General features: G+C 44.0%; 2 protein-coding genes and 1 long non-coding RNA gene across 9 annotated transcripts; 2 read left to right on the top strand and 1 right to left on the bottom strand.

Moving 5' to 3' along the window:
- The first annotated feature begins 9 nt into the window (after positions 1-9).
- irf9 (interferon regulatory factor 9) lies at positions 10-8,142 on the top strand. Of its 2 annotated transcripts, none has more exons than XM_021620234.3 (10): positions 10-240; positions 1,000-1,058; positions 1,420-1,542; positions 1,679-1,859; positions 3,845-3,993; positions 4,086-4,170; positions 4,348-4,401; positions 5,771-6,166; positions 6,282-6,397; positions 6,772-8,142. In XM_021620234.3, exons 2-10 carry the CDS (start codon positions 1,002-1,004, stop codon positions 6,901-6,903), a joined length of 1,293 nt encoding a protein of 430 aa, XP_021475909.3. In that variant the 5' UTR covers positions 10-240; positions 1,000-1,001; the 3' UTR covers positions 6,904-8,142. The 2 variants fall into 2 exon arrangements, with proteins under 2 accessions (XP_021475909.3, XP_021475910.3); XM_021620235.3 differs by having other exon boundaries at positions 237-904.
- emc9 (ER membrane protein complex subunit 9) lies at positions 7,846-17,460 on the bottom strand. Of its 6 annotated transcripts, none has more exons than XM_021620237.3 (6): positions 17,247-17,460; positions 11,851-12,047; positions 11,596-11,672; positions 11,381-11,450; positions 11,142-11,236; positions 7,846-8,487 (listed from the first exon to the last, which is right to left on the bottom strand). In XM_021620237.3, exons 2-6 carry the CDS (start codon positions 12,043-12,045, stop codon positions 8,307-8,309), a joined length of 618 nt encoding a protein of 205 aa, XP_021475912.1. In that variant the 5' UTR covers positions 12,046-12,047; positions 17,247-17,460; the 3' UTR covers positions 7,846-8,306. The 6 variants fall into 6 exon arrangements, with proteins under 6 accessions (XP_021475912.1, XP_090045618.1, XP_090045617.1 ...); XM_090189492.1 differs by having other exon boundaries at positions 11,142-11,204; positions 17,247-17,446; XM_090189491.1 differs by having other exon boundaries at positions 11,851-12,073; positions 17,247-17,444.
- LOC149979502 (uncharacterized) lies at positions 8,362-13,858 on the top strand. Its single transcript, XR_016484382.1, has 2 exons — positions 8,362-8,502; positions 10,673-13,858. It is a non-coding gene; the product is annotated as an uncharacterized LOC149979502 (long non-coding RNA).
- Positions 17,461-19,315: the final 1,855 nt, after the last annotated feature.

Raw genomic sequence — 19,315 nt, 5'->3', positions numbered from 1 at the left:
AGTCTCATCAGTTGCAGGATATGCTGAGAAAATATCCAATATTTGAGTGAAATGTCGCCCCCAGTTGTCTAAGCAGTAACCTGCTGTAGTTCTCTAAAGTCACGTGATTTCGGGGAAAGGGAGCGCCTGCCTCTGCTCTGCGGGAGGCAGGCGAACAGCCTCTGGATTTTCCAGTCAAAAGTACAGTACTATGCGCTCATAATCCGCTCTATTGAAGAATCCGAGGAAACGCAACCTAAGGTAAATGAAACTATTCACCTTCATCACACTCTTTCTAAATATGTGGAAAAGTGATATGCAAAAGAGATACACTTCATTAGCAATTTGTTTATGTATTAGTTTGATATATTTAGATGGGGACTTCGGTAGTTGATTTGATTATAGTATCGGCTCTAAGCATAATAGTTGCTTACATTCATAAATAAAACATATATATTGTTATTTCAGCTGTTTGAAGCTGATGTAAAAAGCCGAAAGTAAAAAGAGCAAAAAACCGCAACTGGAAGCATAGAAATGGCTCTCATAGAACGGATCTACCAATTCTCAGATATGAATTCAATGAGAACCTAGCCTTTACTACTGCGCCTTTAAGTAGCTATTTGTGCAAACATATATAGCAGTCTGCCAGTGTGAATGTCCTCAGCTGAACTACACACACACACGTCACGCATACATAATCAGTCATGTACTCACAATATTCGTTATCTTGCTAGCACTGCTCTTACTGTATTATATTGAGTTTGTTTGTATCAGTAGGCAGCAGGAGGTTGGTGGCACCTTAATTGGGGAAGACGGGCTCGTGGTAATGGCTGGAATGATATCAAACACATGGGTTAATGCCATTCCATTAGCTCTGTTCCAGCCATTATTATGAGCCGTCCTCCCCTCAGCAGCCTCCACTGAGGTAGGCCTAATACTGTGTGTGTATAGTTTGTATGACACAATTATATATATTTTTTTGCCAGACTAGATGGAAATAAAGTTATACTGTTTTCACAGCTATGGCATCTGGGAGAATTCGCTCAACCCGCAGACTACGCTCCTGGATGGTAGACCAGGTGAGTGTTTGAGGATGATTTGTTCAATAGTTCCTTTTGAGCAAATTAATGTTTGTGCACTAACAGCTGTTTGCAGTGGATGTGTCGGAGCTGGTACACCACAGTGACCTGTATATTTGAGTCATTTAACTGATGCTCTTATCCAGAGAAATTAGGGTTAACTGCCTTTCTCAAAAGCCCATCTACTGATTTTTATTTTTTATACCTAGTCGGCTCAGGGATTCAAACCAGTGACCTTTCAGTTATAGGGCCAACATTCTTAACCGCTAGGCTATCTGCCACCACAGTTAGTGTACTGTCTGTCTGGGACACGGGTTGAGTGAGGGTTGTCCTGGTCTCACCCCCACCGGGTCTTGTGCAGGTCAGCAGTGGGAAGTACCCTGGCCTGATATGGGACGATGACGCCAAGACCATGTTTCGTATCCCCTGGAAACACGCCGGGAAACAGGACTTCCGCAGTGAAGAGGATGGTGCCATCTTCAAGGTCCTGACACTTTATCAGTGCTATCCCTAGTTCGTTAAGTCGTCATTGTACAGTAGTCCCTTGTTATTTATAATCTATTAAAACATACAGTAGGCATTATTTCCTGAGCTGTGAGTCTAAATGCCTCATCCATTAGGCATGGGCGGTGTTTAAGGGGAAGTTGTCCGATGGGGGTCGTGTGGACCCTGCCTCCTGGAAGACCCGGCTGCGCTGTGCTCTCAATAAGAGCCCGGAGTTCAAAGAGGTCCCCGAGAGGTCCCAGCTAGACATCTCCGAACCATACAAAGTTTACTGCCTTGTACCGATGAATGAACAAGGTGAGAGACACACAAACACACACTGAGTTAGTTACGCAATGTTTATTTCTACCCCTCTTTTACAATGTTCCAGCCATTATCTTTTGGTCTTGTGTAGGAATCTACAGTATAACCACATCCTCATATCCACTATCTGGGACCAGACCGGGTGTAGCAATGTACATTCTTTAGGTTTGAGGAAGTTACACTCGAGGTTGAGAAGATTTAGATTTTTAATACTGGCCAACTCCATGACCACATGCATGCAGCACTCTACAGTCGTGGCCAAAAGTTGAGAATGACACAAATATAAATTTTCACAAAGTCTGCTGCCTCAGTTTGTATGATGGCAATTTGCATATACTCCAGAATGTTATGAAGAGTGATCAGATGAATTACAATTAATTGCAAAGTCTCTCTTTGCCATGCAAATGAACTGAGTCCCAAAAAACATTTCCACTGCATTTCAGCCCTGCCACAAAATGACCAGCTGACATCATGTCAGTGATTCTCTCGTTAACACAGGTGTGAGTGTTGACAAGGACAAGGCCGGAGATCACTCTGTCATGCTGATTGAATTTGAATAACAGACTGGAAGCTTCAAAAGGAGGGTGGTGCTTGAAATCATTGTTCTTCCTCTGTCAACCATGGTTACCTGCAAGGAAACACATGCAGTCATTATTGCTTTGCACAAAAAGGGCTTCACAGGCAAGGATATTGCTGCCAGTAAGATTGTACCTAAATCAACCATTTATCGGATCATCAAGAACTTCAAGGAGAGCGGTTCAATTGTTGTGAAGAAGGCTTCAGGGCGCCCAAGAAAGTCCAGCAAGTGCCAGGACCGTCTCCTAAAGTTGATTCAGCAGCGGGATCGGGGCATCACCAGTACAGATCTTGCTCAGGAATGGCAGCAGGCAGGTGTGAGTGCATCTGCACGCACAGTGAGGCGAAGACTTTTGGAGGATGGCTTGGTGTCAAGAAGGGCAACAAAGAAGCCACTTCTCTCCAGGAAAAACATCAGGGACAGACTGATATTCTGCAAAAGTTACAGGGATTGGACTGCTGAGGACTGGGGTAAAGTCATTTTCTCTGATGAATCCCCTTTCCGATTGTTTGGGGCATCCGGAAAAAAACTTGTCCGGAGAAGACAAGGTGAGCGCTACCATCAGTCCTGTGTCATGCCAATAGTAAAGCGTCCTGAGACCATTCATGTGTGGGGTTGCTTCTCAGCCAAGGGAGTGGGCTCACTCACAATTTTGCCTAAGAACACAGCCATGAATAAAGAACACATTCTCAGAGAGCAACTTCTCCCAACCATCCAGGAACAGTTTAGTGACAAACAATGTATTTTCCAGCATGATGGAGCACCTTGCAATGAGGCAAAAGTGATAACTAAGTGGCTCGGGAAACAAAACATTGATATTTTGGGTCCATGGCCAGGAAACTCCCCAGACCTCAATCCCATTGAGAACTTGTGGTCAATCCTCAAGAGGCGGGTGGACAAACAAAACCCACAAATTCTGACAAACTCCAAGCATTGATTATGCAAGAATGGGCTGCCATCAGTCAGGATGTGGCCCAGAAGTTAATTGACAGCATGCCAGGCAGGATTGCAGAGGTCTTGAAAAAGAAGGGTCAAAACTGCAGATATTGACTCTTGACAACTTGATATAATTGTCAATAAAAGCCTTTGACGCTAATGAAATGCTTGTAATTATACTTCAGTATTCCACAATAACATCTGACAAAAATATCTAAAGACACTGAGGCAGCAGACTTTGTGAAAATTAATATTTGTGTCATTCTCAAAACTTTTGGCCACGACTGTACTCTACTATAGTTCCCTCAGTCAGTCCAAAGGGACATACAGTCATACAGGGGTCAGCGGTGCACATTTTATCAGAGCAGCAATAACTTCACATAGTTTGTAGCTATTGAGACAACTTCAAAGCATGCTAAATTGCAGTAAACAAATTGCTAACATATGGTGCCTTTTCTCTTCACAGTGTTGGGGAATGTTAAAATAAAGGGCCGAGCCAGAGCAGGAGGGAGGAAGAGAAGGAGCAGCGATTCAGATAGCGAGGAGGAGGTGAAGGAGGAGGAGGTTGTGGTCAAACAGATGAAAGAGGAGATCATCACCGCCCCAATCACCATGGTAGGTCTGACATTTTAAAGACAGAAACAAGTTCTAGAAACATTTGGGATTTATCTCTATTGTTTATGTCAATTTGTGTGTGTTTTTATCAGTCTGTTCAGGAGATTGATGAAAGTGTTCTTACCATCCAACAAGACCAGTTCGATCAGCCCTTGGTCATCATGAAGAGCGATGGGAGTAAGTCTTATGTCTTACTAACTCAATGTCATGTCTGTCCTCCAAATGTCTGTCAAACACGGAATCTCTGTGTTCATTTATGTTGGATCTCTCAGCCACTGTTTCTCCACTCTTGGGAGTTCTGCAATAGCATGTGGTTGATTGACATGCTGTTGATATTCTGTTGTCTTCCTCTAGCGGTCGATGAGCTCCAGGTGAACGTCACGATTGAGACCGTCCCTCCCCCTGGAGGTAATGCTATGCAGAAAGGAAGTCAAATCAGCTTCTCAATCACATCTGACCTGAGTTAAGTGCACGTAAATGGAATGCATTTCCATTTTTATGCACTTTTCTCTCTACTCGTATTTTGACCTTAGACTTAAGCATGAGAATAGCATGCTATTCACCTGCTATTTCTCTGGGGTGGAGATTGAATAAATGTAGGTGTGTATAAATAAATGTTGCCCCAATTTCGTGTTATCTAATTGTCCCATCGCTGTAACTCCCGTACGTACTCGGGAGAGGCAAAGGTCGAGAGCTGTGCGTCCTCTGAAACACAACCAAGTCGCACTGCTTCTTGACACAATGCCCGCTTAACCCGGAAGCCAGCCGCACCAAAGTGTCGGAGGAAACACCGTACACCTGGCGACCGTGCCAGTGTGTTACTGCACCCGGCCCGCCACAGGAGTGGTGATGGGACATGGACATCCCTGCCAGCCAAACCCTCCCCTAACCCAGATGACACTGGGCCAATTGTGTGCCGCCCCATTGGTCTCCAGCTCGCGGCCGGCTGCGACAGAACCTGGACTCTAACCAAGATCTCTAGTGGCAGAGCGATGCAGTGTCTTAGACCACTGAGCCACTAAGGAGGCCTGATATGCCTTGTTCTGACCTCGACTTAATTCCCTCACCTTTAGGAGCGAGGAAACCATGAATAACATCTAGCGAACCTACTGGTATCAAGTGGAAAAACATCTACTTAATTTTTTCAGATAGAAATAACACCATTCTTCATGTATTGTAATTTACAACTTTATAAAAGCTAGGTAAATGAGTAATTCGTTTGGACAAGAGAATTGTAAATACAAATTACTTGTTTTAGATATACTGTAGTTTCCTAACCCTAAATAATCTACAAGATCAGAGTATTTTTTTATATCTACCAATTTGTACTGAAACGGAGACAAATAAGCATATATCTAGATGGCTTTCTTTCATTGATCCCTAATATTCTGAACGTGTTCTCTCAAAATATTCTAGTGAGTCTGTCAACAAAATTCTAACTAAAAAGGTACACCGTATTTAAAGGGACAGCTTAAGATAAATGTACTGGAGACCCTATTTAATTTAAACTCCATGAAATAATATGTTGGCCAGCAAGTGGGAGGGTTTTCAGCTGTTGAATTACATTTGTTAAGAATGCGCCCACCTGCAAAGCTTGTTACGCACCTTCGTGAGGTAAGTCTGAATAGCAACTATTGAGAAGTGCGAAGGAAAGGCGTGCGTAGGAAAGGCGTAATTTCCTAAACTGGAATACGGCCCATACTACATGAACTATTCCTGCTCGGTCTCTCATTCACTCTCATCCCTTCCCTCTCTCTCTCTCTCTCTCCCACTCCAGCACGGGACTCGTTCCATGTCTTAGTGAAATACATAGGACAGGAGGTGCTTAAACGTGAGGTCATAGGCAGCGATGTCCGAATCGCCTACCTGCCCTCATCACCTGTTCCACCCACCCTGATGATGGGTGGGTTCCCACGCATCCCACTCCCAGAGTCCCCCTCCACCCTGACCTCCAATCCTGGCATCGGGCCTCAGCTCCAGGCCCTCTCCACACTGTTGCCCTTCATGGAGAAAGGGGTGATCTTGACCTCCACGGGGGCAGGGATCTATGCTAAGCGCTACTGCCAGGGCCGGGTGTTCTGGACAGGGCCACATTCAACCACGACGGGACCCCACAAGATGAACCGTGCTGTGGAGCCCGTTCTGCTCTTTGACAGAGAGGCTTTCAAAATGGGTGAGTGACATGGTGCTGCTCACTCTCTCTTGGTGAGGATAACCCACTTCTTTGTTGGCACCTTATTGGATATTTCAGCAGTCAGTGTGTATTTACTGACTGCGTGTTTCCTTAGAGCTGGACCACTTCCGCAGTTACGGGGGAGACCCTCCTCAGTGTGGCATCACCTTGTGTTTCGGAGAGGAGTTCAGTGCCACAGAGGACCCATCCAGCAAACTCATCATCACACAGGTACAGCTGAAAGCTTTTCCTCACTTACTCATAAATAACTGTAACACCTGTTCAAATGTAAACGAAAGGTGCAGTAAATGCATACCGTAGGACAGGTTTCCCAACTGGCAGGCCCCAAATTGTCTGTTGGACATAAAACACTAAAAACACCAGCAAATCAGCACCAAGTGATTTTAATTTGGGACGTCTGTTCCCAAAATATTCCCACACGTAATAAAGAGATATGTGATCGTATACAAATGTAAGCAAGGTTTGAAATGATTGGATCTAGTTGATGATCCCTGCCTTAAACTAAGGTTTATGTAAGTACAGGATAACTACATGTTTCACTGTGAATTAAAGAGGGACTGAACCACGCACCCCCTCTTCTCCAGATAACCCTACCCTGGGCTCAGCAGCAGGTCAAAGAAGCTGAAGACTTCCGGGAGTCAATGACCTACCTCCGTGACATAGCCAGCCAATCGGGAGATGTCACCATCAACCTGGTACCAGTGCCTTACCCCTGAGCATCTGATCACAGGACATCTCGTATAAATTAAGAGAGAAAAAATATTGAAGCACTATCTGATCTGATACCAAGGGCTCAATTCAATCCGTGTCGCAGAAATTCAGCGCAATTTAAAGGCAATGTTCCTGCGTTTGCGGAGACTGCATTCACGGTAAACGCTGCATAAGTCGGCTCAGTCGGAAATTAGTTTTACATTTCAATCGCACTGAACATCCATGATACGGATTTAACGGAGTCCCAAGCCTTCTCAGACATGAACCACTAGACTGAATAGCACTACATGGAATGGAGACATCACTTTGGTTTAGCCTTCAGGATTGCCCTTTACCAACCCAATCACCTGGTGTTATACTATTGCTCCAAATGATATCCAACTCACTTTGGCTGTGTTTACATAGGCAGCCCAATTCTGATCTTTTTCTACTGACCAATCAGATCAGCTATGAAAAAGAGATGTGAAAAGAGATGTGATTGGTCAAAAGACCAATTAGTGGAAAAACGTATCACAATTGGGCCTTTTTATAGAGAGTCAGAGACTTTTACTCCTTATTGCTGTCTCTATGAATGCTGACTGTGGTACTGCTTCAGATACCTTTCAGGATCCTCCTCATGTTGTTTACATAGTCTGTGATAGCGTAACTGTTGACAAAGCTGTTGCAAGTAGTGTATGAGATTCTCCCAAAACAGGCTCAGAAAGCCATAGTAGGGCCAAAGTTCAGTTATTTGATCATCACCATGTCAACTGTTCGAGGCAGGAAACCAACTTGTCTGTCTCCGGTTTTGGTTTCTGAAAGTGGTAATGCTGGTTCAGCACATTTATATTGAGAAAAAACAATATTCGTATACTTTCTCTTCGTCATATAGAAATGAATCCGGGGGGGGCTCCTTTCTCTTATGAACCGATGTTTATATGAACACAATATCACATGAATACTTTAAATAGTTTGTAGATGTAGTTTAATGAGTTGATAAGCTTACACACTCTGAAAGCAGTGGGTCAGGATGTACGTAATGTTGTGATGCCATTGGCAGCCATTGAACTATGAGCATGGCTTTGTTAATGGTTGTAAGTGGGTTAACAACATGGCTGCTGGGTTTGACACAAGGCACACTCTGGACTGAGAATGTTGTTAGGTGGAAGACTGCACAGATCTGTCAATATTTCAGTTATTTATGCATGTCTTGTGTTGTTAGTGTTCTGCCTGACCGTATTAAAAATCTATTTCATATTTTGAAATTATCGTGGATGATGTGCTTATTTGGCTGTTAGATGGTAATAATAAAAATAAGATTCTTAACTAAATATGTGTAGTTTCAGCAGGTTTAAGACATACTGTATATAATTCCAACTATTTAAATTTGAAAGATGTTACTCAAAAGTTAGTTATCTACAAGCTTATTTCAAACATTACCATTGGCTGGTGAGGCAAGCTCTGCTATTTTGGCATTCAGTTTCTGATTTGTCCAGTCCCTAGTGATGTCGTCCAAATGGCTGTCAAAATCAACTAATAACGAGTGATCTCCAGAGTCCAGCAGCTGACTGGCTATGTCCCGAGTCTCCTCCCACTGCCGCAGCATTATCCTGGGGAAAGAAAAGGTATCTTTAATGAATGTATACTTCAAATAAATGTATATTTTTCTAACAAATCATTGTATTTGTGACATGCTTCGTAAACAGCAGGTGTAGACTAACAGTGAAATGACAACGGCCCTTCCCAACAATGCAGTGAGACAAAAGAGAATTAATAGAAAAATAATTACAGGAGGAATAAATAGACAATAAGTAACGATAACTTGACAATATACACATTGTACCAGTACCGAGTCGATTTCCCCGGGGTACGGGTTAACTGGGGTAGATATGTGTATATATAGGTAGGGATAAAGTGACTAGGTAACAGGATAGATAATAAACAGTAAAAGCAGCATATGTGATGAATCGAGACAAAAAGGGTCAATGCCGATAGTTAGTTAACAAATAGCTACCCGGGCTAATTATTTAGCAGTCTTATGGCTTGGGGGTAGAAGCTGTTCAGGGTCCTGTTGGTTCCAGACTTGGTGCCAGACTTGGTGCATCGGTACCGCTTGCCGTGTGGTAGCAGAGAGAACAGTCTATGACTTGGATGGCTGGAGTCTGACAATTTTTAGGGCCTTCCTCTGACACCACCTGGTATAGAGTTCCTGGGTGGCAGGGAGCTCGGCCCCAGTGATATACTGGGCCATGCACACTACCCTCTGTAGAGCCTTGTGGTCGGATGCCAAGCAGTTGCCATAAACAAGTGGTGGTGCAGCCAGTCAAGATGCTCTCAATGGTGCAGCTGTAGAACCTTTTGCAGATCTTTTCATCCTCCTGAGGGGGATGAGGCGTTGTTGTTGCCCTCTTCACGACTGTTTTGGTATGTATGGGCCATGATAATTCCTTAGTGATGTGGACACCGAGGAACTTGAAGGCCTACCACGGTCGTGTCCTCTGCAAACTTATTGATGGTGTTGGAGACGCTCGCAGCCACGCAGACCAAACACGCTCCCCTGTGGCGGATGTGTTGTTACCTACCCTCACTACCGGAGGGCGTCCCGTTAGGAAGTCCAGGATCCAGTTGCAGAGGGAGGTGTTTAATCCCAGGGTCCTTAGTTTAGTGATGAGCTTGGACGGCACTATGGTGTTGAACACTGAGCTGTATTCAGTGAACAGCTAGTAGGTGTTCACGTAGGTGTTCCTTTTGTCCAGGTGGGAGGGGGCAGTGTGGGGTGCAATAGAGATTGGATCTGTTGGGGCGGTATGCGAATTGGAGTGGGTCCAGGGTGTCTGGGATGATGGTGTTGATGTGAGCCATGACCAGCTTTTCAAAGCATTTCATCTCTACAGATGGGAGTCCAACGGGGCGGCATTTGCATTCTTGGGCACAGGGACTATGGTGGTCTGCTTGAAACATGTAGGTATTACAGACTGGGTCAGGGAGAGGTTGAAAATGTCAGTGAAGACACTTGCCAGCTGATCAGCACATGCTCTGAGAACGCATCCTGGTAATTCATCTGGTCCTGCGGCCTTGTGAATGTTAACTTGTTTAAAGTTCTTTCTCACATCGGCTACGGAGAGCGTGATCACACACTCGTCTGGAACAGCTGGTGCTCTCATGCATGGTCCAGTGTTGCTAGCCTCGAAGCAAGCATAGAAAGTATTTAGCTCATCTGGTAGGCTCATGACACTGGACAGCTCACGGCTGGGTTTCTCTTTGTAATCCATGATAGTTTGCAAGCCCTGCCACATCTGACGAGCATTAGAGCCGGTGTAGTAGGATTCGATCTTGGTCCTGTATTGACCCTTTGCCTGTTTGATGGTTCCTCAGAGGGCGTAGCAGGATTTCTTATAAACGTCCGGATTAGTCTCCCGCACCTTGAAAGCGGCAGCTCTAGCCTTTAGCTCAGTGAGGATGTTGCCTGTAATCCATGGCTTCTGGTTGGGATATGTACGTACGGTAATTGTGAGGACGACATCGTTGATGCACTTATTAATGAAGCCGGTGACTGATCTGGTGAACTCCTCAGTGCCATCGGATGAATCCCAGAATAGTCTGTAACTGAACATCCGCTTCATCGGACCACTTATTGAGCAAGTCACTGGTGCTTCCTGTTTGAGTCTTTGCTTGTAAGCAAGAATCAGGAGGATAGAGTTATAGTCAGATTTGCCAAATGGAGGACAAGGGAGAGCTTTGTATGCATCTCTGTGTGTGGAGTAAAGGTGATCTAGAGGTTTTTTTTGCCTCTAGTTGCACAGGTGACATGCTGGTAGAAATTAGGTAAAACGGATTTAAGTTTTCCTGCATCAGTCACCAGCCACTTGGAGCACCGCCTCTGGGTGAGTATTTTCTTATTTACTTCTGGCCCTATACAGCTCGTTGAGGGCGGTCTTAGTGCCAGCATCAGTTTTGTGGTGCTAAATAGATGGCTACGATTAATATAGATAAACTCTCTTGGTAAAATGTATAGTCTACAGCTTATCATGAGGTATTCTAACTCAAGCGAGCAGACTTCCTTAATATTAGAGATTGCGCACGAGCTGTTGTTAAGAAACACACACCCCCTCTCCCGAGCTTCCTCTTCAATACAATGTAGTCCTACACAGCTGCTACAGCCACAGCTACTGTGAATGTACTTGATAGAGGTGTGCTATCAACAGAAAAGCAAATGGTAATTAACTATCTTGAAAGAAGGATAGCAGAGATGTCCAGATCTTACGTGTGTTTGTCTTTGAGGGTCCAGCGGGTATCTTTTCGCTCATACATCACGATGGGAGGCACCCTGTAGTCAGGAGACATCTTTCCACCATCAATCTGACAAGCCACACAGGTCACAGTTATAGAGAAGGGGATGCAGACACACATCAGAAAGATTTACCAAAAAGCTGCTGCATTGTGAGCTTGGACACACACACACAATAAGGAATTACAGACAATAAAACCACAGTGGATGCCTACCATTAACAAAACTGCATTGTTACACTGCTCTGCGATCTTGTCTGCGATCTTCAACGCACATGGCGTAGGGCTGCCCAGCGAAGGGGAGAGAGAAGGAGCGGTTATTGTTTAACACAGGTGATTAGCAGGCCTAACAGGCCGCTGAAACCACATGATAGAGAAATTAACATCTACAGAGTCAATAGTGAAGCTGAACCACAGTGGGACACACACACCTGCTGTCTGACACACAGGCGTTGGCTTGGTAGTAACCTACAATCCTCTGCTGTGTCTGTGCACACCATACATCCACCTGAAGCAAAGAAGGTATGATACATTACAGCACATAAATACACGACAAGCCAAAAGACTGATCCACACTGTACATGCACCACTGCCAGGTAAGAACGAGTAGTTAGGCTACTTGTGTTTGATCATTTCTGACATACTGTATGTTGGACAGCAAAGACCACAGGTTATTGGGTGGTTACCTGTGTGAGAGCCAGCTGGGTGATGGGAGCCAATGGTAGGTGAGTGTGAAGCAAGGGAACGCAGTCTGTCACACACACAGCGCCACCTGCTGGGCTGGATGACAACAACAGCCCATTGACACTGCACCGTGGAAACAGACAGGCGTGCAGGTACATCTTCACATAGGCGAGACAGGACAACTCAACCTCCCCCATGACTGCAGACAGAAAAGGATACACTGATCTGAGAACATGCAGCAAAACAACAGGCCAAAAACACTAGTCAGGGCTTGATTTGAGCAAATTGATGACAGAAGATGTAATGACATGAATGCTGACAGAATAAATAATAAGATTTAGTAATAAATCCTTGTAGTACAAACTCGCTGGATGACACAATAAGGACCCTTTTCAACTGCACTAATACATCCAACCAATATTGGTAGAGCCAGGGAGGGATGCCCAAGCAGTTCGATCAAAAGCCACACAGCAAACCATTGTTTTGGACATTGATTGACTGCTCTAGCTAGAGCTGGCTTGTCGCCCCCTTGTTAAAGAAGTAGAAAGGATAAGCCAGGTCAAAGACAGCAGGAGAAATGGAAGTGAGTGAGGGCCAAGTATCAGAGGGGGTAGGTGTGGTGAAGTTCTCGGAGCCGGAGCCTTGCACTGAGGGTCAGGATAAAGATGAGTCTGTGACAGTAGGAGTTACTTTTTTAAGTGGACCATTGCCTTTTGGCTGATCCATTTGTGGTTTCAGAGAGGGTGAAAACAGTTGGGTGCTGTGGAATCGGAGAGGGTAATGGAATCGGCGAGGGTAATGGAATCGGCGAGGGTAATCAGAAGTGGTCTGGTGATAACTGTTTGTGTTTTGTGGTCGGAGGGAGCAGGAGCTCCGCGTTAAACAAATGGGGACAAGAGATGTGAATTGTTTTGCTCTCAAGAAAAGGGTGCCAGTGAAAAGAGTGATTTACTGGGTAGTGGTAAATGTTAAAGTTGACCAACTGAAGGGGAAGATTCCCTTGTTCTTTTGAGTTTTGATGTTGAGTCTTTGCCGACAAAGTGATTAGGATATTTAAGTTATCCTGTACAAGCTTTTGTGCCGAAATACATTACCTTGTTATTAGTGTCAAGCTTATGCTCTTTTGGCAGCAGCGTGTAGGAGGGAGGTTCCTAGGAAGTGACAAGTGTACCCAAGGACATGAGACAAAGGAATGTGTAGCATTGGGGAAAGTATTGGTCTGTGTTAATTGTATAATTGTATGGGTGCCCATGGGGCTGGGAATCAGAAGTGTCCAGTGCAAGAGAGGCAGGTTGAGGTTCTGGTGACAGCTACAGAGGTATTTGGGTGTATGAGACTTGACATCAGAAGAGTTACAGGGTAGGGTGTGTTAAGTGGTGGTATCCCATCCGTTCAGGCTGTTGGCCTGAGGTAGGACTAGATATATTTAAATAGTGGAGTAATGGTGGTGGGTTTTAGTGAGTGCAGGGTTAGATGGTAGGGTATTTGTTGATTTTTTTTTTCTCTCCAAACAAAGTATGAGAAATATACTCCAGTCTAGTAGGTGGCAGTAATGCAACATTTATTGGAAGCCAACCGCCGTTATACGTCATTGAAGAAGTACCACCACAGAGTAGTGATGGGCATTACGGCTCTTTTCATTTAGCCGGCTCAGCTCACCAAAAAGAGACGGCTCTTTAAAAAAATATGTTTTGTATTTTTTAAATTCAAACAGTTTGTGATAGTTTGACTATGATTGGTGTTAAAACAATTCTAATTAAATTATTAACTTAAGTCATATGCTACCTTAACCAGAATGTATTTAAAAATGCATTGGTTTGTTATGAAAAAGAATGCTATTAAACATTTTGCATTTAAAGTATAACTTTTTGAATGTATATGAACAAAGTGCATATAAATGTAACAATTCAAAACGAATACAATCTGAACAACATAATAGAATATTGCACCATATCAAAGAAAAATAAATATCAATGTGCAAAACTGCAGCATCCCAGTTAAAACATTAAACTGGTCCCTCTTTTCTCTCTCTTCTTTATTGCCATGTTATAACCAGCAGCACACAGCAATGCTGAACATATTTTGTTTTTATGAGAAATTTGCATTCAGAAATGCAAGCTGCCTCACTTTCAGGGGGCTGATGCAGTTTCTTCTCTCAGTAATTATTTGTCCCGTTTTTGAGAAGACCCTCTGAGGGAACAGATGTGGCCATTATGCAGAGTCTCCCTTTCATGACTTTAGCAAGTCGTGGGTAGACAGAGGCCTTGTTCTTCCACCGGCTCAGAGAATCTGCAGATCTTTGGAGGAGGGGCTCCTTCATTATGGCATCTGCTGAGATTCCTTCGTGCTCTCGTCGAACAGTTGCACTCTCGTCGAACAACACCCAAACAGCAGACGTTTGTGGCACTACTGCTGGTGCTTCATCTGCTCCCTCTTCTTCCTGTTGCCCTGGTGCCTGAGCCAGCTGACTGATGGGGCTGTCCCTCCCTACTGCTGAGGTTATTCTTTAAAGAGCCTCATCAATCGCTCTGGAATCACTGAAGGCTAACTTAAACCTGGGTTCAAGTGCAGCGGTTTCTGTCCATCAACTCTCACATGTCCTGTGGTTACATTTTCTTCTCTCTGGTGGCTGGCTGTGATTCGCTGCAGACCCTGACACAGGAGTATCATTTTTGAGGCTATCACATAGCTGAAGAGAACAGTAACTTATTAGTTCAGGTTCATGTTTTGTCTACTGATACTACATTCTCATCTACTGCTCATATACATATATAATACTGGATTAAATAATGATGTAGTAATAACTGCTTACTGTACCTCTCTCCACTGATCTCCAGTGACCTGCTCAAAGGGTTCCAGGACTCTGCCCACCTCCTCCACCACCTCCCATTCCTCTTGGGTCTGAGCACCAACGGGTGCATTGACAATGACCAGGGTAGAGATGATGACATCCTTTGCCTCAAGAAACCACTTCAACATATAAAATGTTTAATTCCACCTTGTAGAGCAGTCTTGTTTATAGGCCTCAGCTCAGGCATCCCCATCTGGGCAGCTACTGTGCTACTGTGGAGGTATTCCACAGCTGCTTTCACTTTGTCCACAGTGGGCTTCATCACCTTCAGAGCATCTCTTACAAATCAGGTTTATTGTGTGGATAAGACATGGATGATGGGTCCATTTAAACATTTTCATGGCTTCGGTTATGTTAGCTTCATAGTCGCTAACACAACAGACCACTTTTCCATCTACTTGCCATTCTCTGACCACTCAACAGTTCCTCTGCTAAGTTCTCTGAGGTGTGTCTGTCGCTGAACTCAAAGCAGTCCTGAAGACAGCTAGACACTGAAAAATCTTCAATGAAGTGACATGTAATCGACGTGTAAGAAGTGGTTACCCTTGATGTCCAGCAGTCAGTGGTAAGGCAAACTGCAGTAGCTTTTTGGACTCTTTCCTGCACTGAAGCCTGTGTACATTGAATTGTGTACATTTGATTTAGGCTTTTGCTATAATTTCGAAACGTGTCCTCCACCATCGTAAATTCCTGGAAATCGTTGGCAATCATTTTTGCCAATGCAATATCAATTTGGCCTTGTTTTGCTACAAACATAGACTTTGGCATAAACTGGTCCATAGAAGACTGCGTTGCTGTGGATCGCAGAGTAGGCCAACTTTACTGAGTGGATACATCTCCACGTGTGGAGGTGCTGGCTCCACCACTATCACTAGCAGGCCCGCTAGTTTCTCGCAGCTCCGCTACAGCTAGCTTCACAGTTGGGTGCACAGTTCGCATACGCCGGTGTAGGTTGTGCGTAGAACCGGCCTTTTATGAGATTTTGTTTTGGCAAATTCTACACAGTGCTCTAACATTGTCTACATTATTAAAACGCATCCAAATACTACTGTGTTTCCGACTCATTTTTTCACTTCCCCTCTCTCCTCCGCTGCTACGTTGTGTGACTGAGTAGGCTCGGCCCTCCCTCGCGCATCTTTGGATCATTGGTTGACACTGCATGTCTGATTGACAGGAACAACAGGTGAGGCTGTTAGTCTGAGCAGACAGAACGAATGTGTGTGCGCTTGAGCATTTAGGCCTATATTATTTTATTTCTTTTTTCGTTCTTTGAATTAGTTAATTCTATTCATTTAAATATTTTGATTAATTCATATCTTAATTTTGTATTTCTTTTTAGAAATAGATTCGGCTCTTCTGATATGCGAGCCGGCTCCCAACGTTCACCTACAAGAGCCGGTTCTAACTCGTTCGAACTAGTGATGCCAATTTAGCAATTTTGTTGCTAGATTTAGCAACTTTTCAGACTACCCTGGTAACTTTTTTTCAAACAGCACCTAGCAACATATGTAGCTACTTTTAAAAATGTATTTGGAACTTTTAGCAACTTCTGAAAAGTGACTCAAACTCTAAAATGCTCGCATTTTCCATCTAAATGACACAAAAACGTTTCTCTGTCACAACACACGTGCCTGGCTACAAAAGTGTGTTGTGAGTGACGTCAGCAGCAGGCGCTCAGCCGGTGCACAGGCAGCAGCAATTTCAGCAAATTGCAAATCATTGTTGGCCGAATAGCAGTCAGTCGACGAGCCAAACCCAATGAATATAGTTGGTGACGAATGTTTGATATTGAACAGAACTTACAACATCAATTAACATGTCTCAATCAAAATCAATCAAAACAGAAGTACAGAAAAGAGTGGGAGTCTGTACCTGAACAAATGTCAAATCATATTTTTGGCCGAGATGGCCGGTCAATTTGAGTAACGTTATTGTGTAACGTCATTTAGCAACAAATCAACCTGCCTCTAGCAACTTACCCTGAAAACGAGTTGGCAACACTGCTACCAACCCAGAGGGGCGAGGTTGAACAGACCGGGCAAAGGTTTGAGAAGTGAAAAATGATTCCTTAGTTAATTTTCTCAATCTGAGCGCACAATCTAGATTCGAGCCAATGTATTAAATAGTTGAACATGTTAATACTCCAACCTCGTGAAAGTGACAAAATTACATTTTAATTCAGTAAAAAACGACTTCCTATCGGAATGGCTTTGATTCGACGGCCTGCACATACACGCATGAGCTTAACTAGCCAACGTCGCCATGACATCGCCCACAAGTGTGATCGGGGATTTCTATTGGAGAAGCAGTTCTAGCCCATCTTCATACTCTTCGGTTTCAGCAGGTCTTTGTTAGTACTCAGCAAGCTATCTTGCCAACATCAATGGTCAAAAGGCCTGCCTACGTAGCTAGTTATGGCCAATAGCAGTTCAAATAGATCTGGGAAAGTATATACTAGCTAACGTTATATAGATATTGGAGAAAAATAATCATTTTATGATAGCTAGCTAGTATAGCTAACAGTTGGCTACCTAGCTAGCAACTTACCGTCAAAGGATATTATTTCTTGGGATGAGATTTCAGAAGACCAGTAAAGCAAGCGTCCGGATTCAAACTCAACTGTCTAATATTGCATATTAATAAAGATAACAAAATATTGAATACATGGATAATTTACAAACATGTGCACTGTGGAGCAGAAGCTGCATCGATTGAGCTAATTTCCTGTTTAGTGCCCGCCCACCTACAGTATCTGCATTTGGGATTGGTTGCAATAGTGACTGTCAAAGTCTACTGGCGTCTCTGTATTATGCCAATCATTTGTTACTAGACCCCATTCGTTCAAGCAGTGAGGCGTCTCCTCCTTGTGGACATTGTTTGACATACCTTGTAACCCCATAATGCATTTTTACATGGTTTTGAAAAATGTACAAAATAGTAAGTTGTAGTACAGCCTGCTCCCACATCTGTTTGTGCCGTCTTGTGAACTCATATAGACAACTGTAGAGCCTCTAGCCCTGCTCATTATTTTTTATTTATTTTACCTTTATTTAACTAGGCAAGTCAGTTAAGAACAGATTCTTATTTTCAATGACGTCCTAGGAACAGTGGGTTAACTGCCTGTTTGTACCTTGTCAGCTCGGGGATTAGGCTACCACTAGGCTACCCTGCCGCCCCATTATACCTTATCTAACCTTTCAGTTCCACCACCCACACATGCGATGACATCACCAGGTGTCAATGATGTTTCTAGAGACAATATTTCTCTCATCACTCAATACCCAGGTTTACCTCCACTGTATTCACATCCTACCATACCTTTGTCTGTACATTATACCATGAAGCTATTTTATCATCCCCAGAAACCTCCTTTTACTCTCTGTTCCAGACGTTCTAAACAACCAATTCTCATAGCTTTTAGCCGTACCCTTATCCTACTCCTCCTCTGTTCCTCTGGTGATATAGAGGTGAATCCAGGCCCTGCAGTGCCTAGCTCCACTCCTATTCCCGAGGCACTCTCTTTTGATGACTTCTGTAACCGTAATAGTCTTGGTTTCATGCATGTTAACATTTAGAAGCCTCCTCCCTAAGCTTGTTTTATTCACTGCTTTAGCACACTCTGCCAACCCAGATGTTCTAGCTGTGTCTGAATCCTGGCTTAGGAAGACCACCAAAAATTCAGAAATCTCCATTCCGAACTACAATATTTTCAGACAAGATAGAACGGCCAAAGGGGGCGGTGTTGCAATCTACTGCAGAGATAGCCTGCAGAGTTCTGTCCTACTATCCAGGTCTGTACCCAAACAATTTGAACTTCTACTTTAATCCACCTCTAAAAACAAGTCTCTCACTGTTGCCACCTGCTATAGACCACCCTCCACCCCCAGCTGTGCTCTGGACACCATATGGGAACTGACTGCCCCCCATCTATCTCAGCTCGTGCTGCTAGGCGACCTAAACTGGAACATGCTTAACACCCCAGCCATCCTACAATCTAAGCTTGATGCCCTCAATCTCACACAAATGATAAATTAACCTACCAGGTACCACCCCAAAGCCGTAAACACGGGCACCCTCATAGATATCATCCTAACCAACTTGCCCTCTAAATACACCTCTGCTGTTTTCAACCAAGATCTCAGCGATCACTGCCTCATTGCCTGCATCCGTAATGGGTCAGCGGTCAAACGACCTCCACTCATCACTGTCAAAAGCTCCCTGAAACACTTCAGTGAGCAGGCCTTTCTAATCGACCTGGCCGGGGTATCCTGGAAGGACATTGACCTCATCCCGTCAGTAGAGGATGCCTGGTTATAAAAAATAAAATAAAAAAGCCTTCCTCACCATCTTAAATAAGCATGCCCCTTTCAAGAAATTTAGAACCAGGAACAGATATAGCCCTTGGTTCTCTCCAGACCTGACTGCCCTTAACCAACAAAAACATCCTGTGGCGTTCTGCATTAGCATCGAACAGCCCCCGTGATATGCAACTTTTCAGGGAAGCTAGGAACCAATACACACAGGCAGTTAGAAAAGCCAAGGCTAGCTATTTCAAGCAGAAATTTGCTTCCTGCAACACAAACTCAAAAAAGTTCTGCGACACTGTAAAGTCCATG

The sequence above is a fragment of the Oncorhynchus mykiss genome, chromosome 11, assembly GCF_057628025.1.
Source record: "Oncorhynchus mykiss isolate SJ-2025 chromosome 11, ASM5762802v1, whole genome shotgun sequence".
Taxonomy (NCBI): Eukaryota; Metazoa; Chordata; class Actinopteri; order Salmoniformes; family Salmonidae; genus Oncorhynchus; species Oncorhynchus mykiss.
Note: the sequence above shows the minus strand (reverse complement) of the source record. Positions and strands in the feature narration are given on the sequence as shown.